This window comes from Equus asinus, chromosome 7 (genome assembly GCF_041296235.1).
Source record: "Equus asinus isolate D_3611 breed Donkey chromosome 7, EquAss-T2T_v2, whole genome shotgun sequence".
Taxonomy (NCBI): domain Eukaryota; kingdom Metazoa; phylum Chordata; class Mammalia; order Perissodactyla; family Equidae; genus Equus; species Equus asinus.
The window spans coordinates 89,792,353-89,800,987 of NC_091796.1; the positions used below are offsets into that span (position 1 = coordinate 89,792,353).

General features: G+C 48.7%; 1 protein-coding gene and 1 pseudogene across 1 annotated transcript; both read right to left on the reverse strand.

Moving 5' to 3' along the window:
• Positions 1-1,988: 1,988 nt before the first annotated feature.
• On the reverse strand, positions 1,989-3,509 carry LOC123286874 (DPEP2 neighbor protein-like). Its single transcript, XM_044773143.2, has 2 exons — positions 3,443-3,509; positions 1,989-2,293 (listed from the first exon to the last, which is right to left on the reverse strand). Exons 1-2 carry the CDS (start codon positions 3,507-3,509, stop codon positions 1,989-1,991), a joined length of 372 nt encoding a protein of 123 aa, XP_044629078.2.
• A 3,412-nt stretch (positions 3,510-6,921) lies between these two features.
• LOC106834818 (probable ATP-dependent RNA helicase DDX28) lies at positions 6,922-8,173 on the reverse strand (annotated as a pseudogene).
• Between the last annotated feature and the right edge of the window lie 462 nt (positions 8,174-8,635).

The window sequence follows — 8,635 nt, forward strand, 5'->3', positions numbered from 1 at the left end:
TATTTCCAGCAGTGGGCAATGGGGGTCCCTGCAAGAAGGGGCATGAGCTGTCTTTTGTGGGTTAACTGAGACTCTCAGTGGGAACTTTCTGGAACCCCAGGGCCAGTGCCTCCCTCCTCTAACCCAGGTTAGGGAAACTTCTTAAGTTATCAGGATTTTCCCTGGCCTCGAGGGCGTGTCGGGGGGAGGAGCCACAGTCTTGCAGTCGTGGCCCCTGGGAACAAGTGGGCTGTGCACAGGTTGGGTGACTTCTCCTGGCCTGAGGGCTAGGAGCTGCTGCCAGCTCCCCATTCTGTCTGGGCCGATGAGGCGGGGGGCCTAGGATATAGGCCCCAACACTGTGTTCTTTCTTCTCTACTGAGAGTCCCCCACCCCCACTCCCCAGGACCAACTGTCCCCTTAACTGCTGAGAGAAACATTCCACTGGTAACAGCCAGCACCTAACTGCCCTAGCACACAGCAGGCAGCGATCTTTTGAGCCTCTCCATCAGATCACTTCGCTACCCTGTTCAAATCCCTCCCATGATTTCCCAGCACATTTAAGGCAAGATCTTCTACTCACCAGAGCTGACAAGGCCTGCCATGGTCTGGCCCATGCCTACTTCTCCAACCACAGCTGGCATTCTTTATCTTTCCTCACGAGCCACACTGGCCTATCTGCTGGTCCTGCAACAGACCAGCCTCATTCCTACCGCAGTGTCTTTGCACTTACCATTTCCTTCTCCAGGAATACTCTTCTTCCAGCTCCTCACATGACTGCTTCACTCACATCTCCACTGAAATGTCACCTCCTCAAAGAAGCCTTCCCTGACTACCTTGTATAATATAGCACCCCTTCGTCATTCTATCCTCTTATCCTATTTGACTTTTCTTTGTAGCAGTTATAGTTCTTTGCAATTATATGGACTTGTTTCTTCCTTTAGTTTGTGGGCACCTTGGGGAGAGGGGCTTTGATCCTCTCATTCACTGAAATATCCCAAGCCACTAGCACAGTGGCTGGTATTTAACAGGTGGCCAAAAAATATTTGTTAAATACAAGGATAGATGGATGGGTGAACTGATAAATGTAACGGCATCTTCTCAGTCCTGCCTCTCCTCTCCTTACACACACACACACATACACACAGTTGTACATACGGAGGGAAGTACTCATCCAGTTCTGCGTCTCTTAAAGGACCTGCCTGTGTCCTGCCCCACTTTGCATAGCCACATAGTTAGGGCCCTTTTTGGAGACAGAAGGTCATGGAGGATCAGGTACCCCATGAGGGAATGTACTTTAAGGTAACAGAGAGGTTTGGGGCCTGACCTTGGACAAGCTGGATTTCAAGTGAAACATTGTTACAGAAAATCATTTTATTGAACAATAAGAAGTCCCGCTGGGGACAGAAGGGTCTGGGAATAAAGCAGCACGTGAGCCTCAAGGAGGATGCTGCTTGACTCTCTTCATCCTGTTCCTGCTCCAGGGAGCAGGTCTTCCTGGGTCACTTTATTCTGCTTCCTGAGATCCTAGGCAGGAGGCTCCCTGGGTAGCCACAGATTGCTTCTTTCAGTATCAAAAAGCCCAGCTCCTCCTGGTTTGTGTTGGTAGCTGTTGGCAACGAATAGGGCAGGAGCCCATCTGGCAGACCAGGCTCCTGATAAAGCCGCTCAGCACCATCTCTCTGCCCCTGGATTCTCCTCAGCCCACAGAGTGCACCGTTTTCTTTTCTCTGCCCAAGAAAGGACTGTAGAGGATTAAGCAGAGGAACATCAGGTTTTCTTCCAGGCCAGCTTCGGTCCTGGGATGTTCAGAGAAGCCTCTCACTTCAAATCTCAGTTCTGAGGCTCCTCGCCCATGGCCAGTTAGGATGGAAGGAGGCTCCTGGCCGAGAAAGGCTCAGACAGAACAGCTCGGGTTCTAATCCCCAATGGTGGGCTGTGGGGGTCACTGCAGGAAGAAGTATTAGCTGCCTTGGGCAGTTAAGTTTTTGCAGTCTCTACATAGTGGCTCAGCCAGCTATCTTCTCTGGGGTCAGCCTCCTGCCGCCATCCTGCAATCTCTGAATATTGGGGCTGGGGCAGCCTAGGTCTTGGTCGGACTCTGCCACAGCTCGATGTCTCTTGAGCACCCGCCTGGGGACTGGCTTCTCTGCTTCCACCTCTGCTGGGGTGGCCAAAGGAGCATCCCCATAGGCCCGGTAGCCACCAACCAGGCAATATGTCTCTCCATGCCAGACCATCTGGGTTTCCCCACACCTTCGGTAGAGGACATGGTATAGACAAGGTGTAGGAGGAGAAGTGGGAGCCGCTGGTGCTGGAAAGAAAAGAAAATCAAAACTGATCAGTCACTTCTGCTGGAGAAAGTCTCCTACCAGGCCCTCCCCACCCCCCCACCGCTCATGTTTCTCTCAGTTTCTGGTTGAAGCTCTTTAATCTGCTTGGCATCCAAAACACAGCCTTGGCCCATCACCTCTGAGTGCCCTAGGGAAGGGATGTGAGCTGCAAAAGCAGTTCCATGGAGCCTATGGCAGCAGCAAAAGACCAGGAAATCTGTTCCCAATTCCCAGAGAACACAGTAGAACCCAAAAATAATTGCAATCAGGATCCTCTCCAATTGTCCCTTCCACAACAAAGGAAATGTTTCTTAAGGTCTCTCACTTCTGAGGCTTTAATGGAAAGGCCTTTCAAGCTTTGGAAAAAATAATCTAATCCAAATCAGTCAAGATCCCTTTTCACCTTGGCAATGCCTCTTGGGCCTCCTTCATCCCTCCTGTTTCAACCACTTTGAGCTCTTAGCCTCTGATACTTTTATCTAGATTAGAAAAAAGGACAAACACTGAACAGGAGGTTCAAAGCCAGAATCTGGGTAGCAAGTCTAGGCTCACATCAACCCAACCTTGCAGGACACCATTTCCTCAGCCCTCCAGGCTCAGGATCACTTCATCACTCCCCTTGCCTCTACTGTTCTTCCCATCAATAGGACACCACTCTTTCTCCCAGTACTCAGCAGCTCAGTCTGGGAAGTGTCAGAAGGGACCCACGTGGATGTCTGCGTGACAGCATGGTAAAGGTGCCTGGGTCAGAAGTTGAGGTTCGAGAGTGGACTTTCACAGCTCTTCCTCAAACTGCTCCATTTATCACTTGCCAACAAAAATGTAGCTAAATGTAAGAATTTAGCTAAGAGGCCAATCAGGACAGGGTCTGAATGGAAGCATCTTGTAGCCCAAAGGGGAAGGCTACATTTGTAAACCTTTCTGAACTCTCCCTCAGGGATGACATTTCACTTGTCCTCAGCAGTGAGCAGGAACACTGTGGGTCCCTCAGGGGGCCCTAGGTCACTGGTATTACTTACAGCTGGGGAAGTTCTCAGGTATGGTGGGCAAGCCCAAAAGGAACATGTGGCAGCCAGGTGAGGTTGTGTGTATACCAATGCCTCTTACACAGATGCCCAGACTAGGCCTACCTGCTCCGTTGCCGTCCTGGGGGGCAGAGGACAAGTTGGAGTGCATATAGAAGATCCAGTCAGACATTCTCTCTCAGGCAACCTAACAGATTGGTTTCTGGTAGAGAACTAATAGAGAAGTTTCCCCAAGAGCACCACGTTTGCGTAGTTGCCCTGCCATGGCAACCGTGAGAGGGTCTGTGAGGTCATCACTACCGGTGAGGTCACATAAGGAACCTGTGACTTGAAGGGCAGCCTTCAGGTTCTCGGGGATTTGTGGAGCAGAGTACGCTGAAGGCAGAGAGGCATCCTGCCTGGGCCCTCACACCTGGCCCTCCCCACTCATGCCCTAGTCATGCAGCCACTCCCCGTGGAGTATGCCTGTGGGCTGGCACAGCCACAGGGACCACAGAAGGGCAAAAGAAGCCCATATTCTGAGATTGGCTTGAGAGGCAAGATTAACTTAAGAGAGAGGTAGATTGTATGTCACTGACGCTAAGTATTCAGCAGCTGGAGAGGCAGAGATCTGTGTGGATTAGAAATCAGAGAAGGCTCCTGGGTGGTGGGCCTGAAGGACAAGTATGACTTGGACCTGAGGAGAGGAGGGTAAATGTTCCACTTGGGGAGAATGAAGGAAAAACAAGCTCTTCTCGACCTTGTCCTGCCCCAAATGTAAATTCATAGAACCCTCACATTTTTACAACTGAGGACTCAAAAACCCGAGCAGTTAAGGGGTCTACCCAAGGTTACACGGGCAGTGGAGAGATGTTCTGCTCAGTGCTAGGGCTTCGTGTCGGGGCTCCAGATTTGTAGATGCTAGGAGTATGAGGACCAGCTCACCACAGTCCAGTGACACAGGGAGAGATGTTAAAGGTGCTCCAAGGCAAAATGAGGGTCTCCAATGACTTCACAAAGTGGAAATCATGGGCCCATATTAATACAAAATTCAAAATAAATTCATGACAAAATGACATCATACAAAATGACAACCTAATCATTACACTCCTTTCTCCCTGCAAAAGGGAAATCAATGACAATCCCATCAACACGAAGGGAAGGAATGTGGGCTCGGCAGCAGCCCAGGTGAGAAACATGTTCAACGCTGTGAAAAGGTGTTACCAAAAGATGATTTGGTCCTACTCAGAAGAGGAGGCAATAAACAACTCTGCTCTTAGCCTGATTAGGCCCACGGGAAGAAACCATATTTGGGGCAGCCTTTGACACAGTGTGACAGAGAACTTCCTAGCAATGAGTGATAACCTTACTTAGGGAGGCGCTCCTTGTGGCTGACCTTGAATAAGCAAAGATGAGACATTTGTTCATTGAGGCTGTTGCAGAGAGGATGTGCCCAGGAGGTAGAGCCTGCCTGGGCTACTATTTTACAGGACGGCCAACCCTGGTTGAGCAGCACAGCACCTTCTCTCTACTCCTAAATTGCTTGATCAGTGTGGTACACGATAGGACAGATGAAGTCAGGCCTAATTAGAGCAGGCTGCTTTTGGGGAGGGCCCTGGAGGAGGTTCATGCTGGCAGGTGGGCCAGTAGGAGGCCACTCAGGTTCTCCAAGGCTCCAGAGAGATTAGTTGTCTGGGAGCATCCCTCTGCTCTGGTGGGGGCACTGAAACCTTATCCGGACTTGGCTGGGTCTCTGTGGAAGGCAGAACAGCATACACAAATGGCTTATCAACTTAAGAGGGTTTGAGACTCACCTGGGGCATACACAAAACAGCTTAAAAATACTTGTATGTGGGGAGCTGGACCAGTGGTGTAGTAGTTAAGTTCACTCACTCTGCTTTGGCGGCCCAGGGTTCGCCAGTTTGGATCCTGGGCATACACCTACACATCGCTCTTCAAGCCATGCTATGGCAGGCATCCCACATATAAAACAAAGGAAGATGGGCATGGATGTTAGCTCAGGGCCAATCTTCCTCAGCAAAAAGAGGAGGATTGGTGGCAGATGTTAGTTCAGGGCTAATCTTCCTCAAAAAAGCAAAACAAAAACTTGTATATGCATTCTTGGGCCAACTCTCAGAAAACTTATCCAGATCTGCGGTGGAGCTCAGAAATCTGCTGGGGCTGGCCTGGTTGCATAGTGGTTAAGTTCACACACTCTGCTTCAGTGGCCCAGGTTTCATGGGTTGGGATCCTGGGTGCGGGCCTACACACCACTCATCAAGCCATGCTGTGGCAGCATCCCACATACAAAAGAGAGGAAGATTGGCACAGATATTAGCTCAGGGCCAATCTCCTTCACACAAAATAATAATAATAATAATCTGCACTTATAACAAGCTTCCTGGGCAGTTCCATCATAGTGGTCCAGAGATAGAGCGACCAAATTATTGTCTAAACTGATTCAGTTTTGAGAGTCAAAGTGGGCACTATTAAAAACTGCACCAGGCATATTTGTATACAAGGAATGTCCACACAAAAGAGATTTATAGTAATTCTTTGCACATATCACATTTGTAAAAAGCTAGCATGGTGGTTAAGAACACAAATCTTGGTGGAGAAGAGACCAGATTCTGTGTAACTTAATTGTGTGATCTTGAGCAAGTTCCCTTATTCCTCCGAGCTTCAGTTTCTTCATATGGAAAAGAGCTATGATTGTATGTTTAGTACGATATTTTTTTTTTGGCAAAGGTTGCCATGGGCCCGTTTTTGTTCTCTGAAACTTATCATGTTCAGCATGTAAGTATTTTTAAGTCTTTTTGTGGAGTATTAGATTTTGACTCTCAACTGTTCATTACTGTAGGGAAAACTTACATAACACTGCAGGGACTGGAACCAGGAGACAGTCTGAGGGTGCTATCTGTGTGTTTTGTTAGTTTCATAAGACAGTTCAATCCTTTCTTTTCTTCCTCTGACACCAGGGGACAGAAAAGAAGGCAGAACCTGGAAATGCACACCAGCCACACTTGGGTGTCAGTCTGCCTTTTATTCTTCTGCCAGTACTTCCCAGAGAGACTTCAAGAGTGACCAAGCCTGCCATGGGCATTGTTGGTGAATAAAATTTCTCTCCACTGCTTGTCACTTCACCTTTCCCTTTTCCTGGGGGCTTAATGGATATTTTGGGGGCACAAAACAAAATCTAAATGTTTACAAACTAAACCATCAACTGAAAGAGACTTTGTCCTGGGTGTGACAGTTTAGAGTGTGAATCTTCACCGAATCCAGTGAATTCTGCCCCAGTGGTAACTATTATTAAGGGAGACTCATAAAAACATTATTTATTGTTAGAAATCATGACACAATGCAAAGAATGCAAAGCCAAAATCTACTTTATGTTTCCAGAGTCACATGAAAGACGACCGAGAGCCCTGCTCAGAAGCTCAGCCTCTAATAGTGGCCAGCAGCTTACGTTTTAAAGGTAGACAGCAGCTTACCAGGCCTTCGGGGAGGTGACTGCGCAGCCTAGTGCATCCTCCTGACAAGTGCGCTCAGCCCCCAAGACACAGGGAAAGTTCCCTGCTGGGGCATTATATTTAAGCCAGCTGCAGTCAGGTTTGCTGAGGCAAAGGCCATGGCACTGAGGACCCTAGTCCTGGAAGCCTTCTCCTCTGGTGAGCTGCCAGATCAATCTTCGGAACCAGGCTCACATCCCAGGGATGGGTCACAAAGCTCATGACTGTGCATGGCACCTCGCTCCCCACATGGCCCACCCCCAGCTCTGTGGATATAGTCTTGCAGGGTGAGGAGAAACCATAAATGACAACCAGCTCCACATGGGAGCTGTCCAAGCCCCGAGAGGCTATATCTGTGCAGAGAAGTATGTCTCGGGAGACTTTGGGAAGCACTGGAAGATACCCGCCCTCACTGAAGCTGGCGTTTGTCCTCGAAGCCTTAGGTGTTGGATTTTGTGGTCATCTAGAATACATCCTAGCCAGTTCACAGTGCTGGAGCTCTTACAGAACACCAGAACAGTTCCTGAGGGGCCCGTCCTATATGCTCTGTCATGCTGCTTGAGGATCTGCACCAACGCAGTCACCTTTTTTGCTCCCTTCAGCCTCATAAATGTCTGTCTGACATGAGGCATGGCACAGTGGAGCATGGAGCTAGTGATAGTGGTTAGAGAGTCCGGGCTGGCACCTTGACTGAGCAGCTGGCTTACACTTTCTGGAAATGTGGCCGCCACCAGCACTCACTGAACTTTGGGATTGAAGGGATCTTTTAAGTCAGCTGGGCCTTCTGCGATATGGCTCTTCTCCAAGATGCAGTCCAGTGGTTCCAGAAACTTTCATCCAGCAGTGTGCCTGCCTCATCCAACACCAAGAAGGAGAGCTGCTCCAGCCTGATCAGTTTTCTTGTCAGGGCCTTCCACAGAGCCCCCGGAGTGGCCACTGGTACATCTGCCTGAGGGTGTTGGGACAGTTGCAGCTTGATCCTATGCATGCCATGGCCTCACTCTAGCCCTCAATCCTGGAGGCCCAGTGAGCTGCCCAAGGGCTGGACCACGGCCCAGACCTGTTGGGCTAATTCTGGTGAAGGCACAAAGACCATGCCTTGAGGAGCAGGAATATGCTGGGAGTCCAGGCATGGCCGGCCCAAGAGCAGTTGAAGCAGAGGTAGTAGGTAGTTGAGAGTCTTGTTACTGCCCGTTTCTGCAGAGCAAAGAATGTGGCAGCCATGAGGTAGTGAGGGGATGGTGCTCAACTACACCACTGTAGGCCGAATGATTTCAGGAGCAACCTCCTGTAGTGCACGCAGCATGTGGGGCTCCAGACCCAGAAGGGCGATGCCAATCAGTTGCATCTCTGTACACTAACAACCAACCATCAGGAAGAGAACTCAAGAATATAGTGGCATTTACAATCACAGCAAAAAGAATAACATATCTAGGAATAAAATTTAACCAAGGAAGTGAAAGACCTATAATTGAAACTACACTGAAAGACTCTGACTGAAAACTGTAAGACATTATTGGAAGAAATCAAAGATGACATAAAGAAATGGAAAGATATTCCATGCTCATGGATTGGAAGACTAAACATAGTTAAAATGTCCATACTACCTAAAGCAATCTGCAGATTCAATGCAATCCCAATCAGAATCCCAATGATGTTCTTCACAGAAATAGAACAAAGAATCCTAAATTTCATATGGAACAACAAAAGACCCTGAATAGCTAAAGCAATCCTGATAAAAATGAACAAAGCTGGAGGCATCATAATACCTGACTTCAAAATATACTACAAACCTCTGTCATATATATAT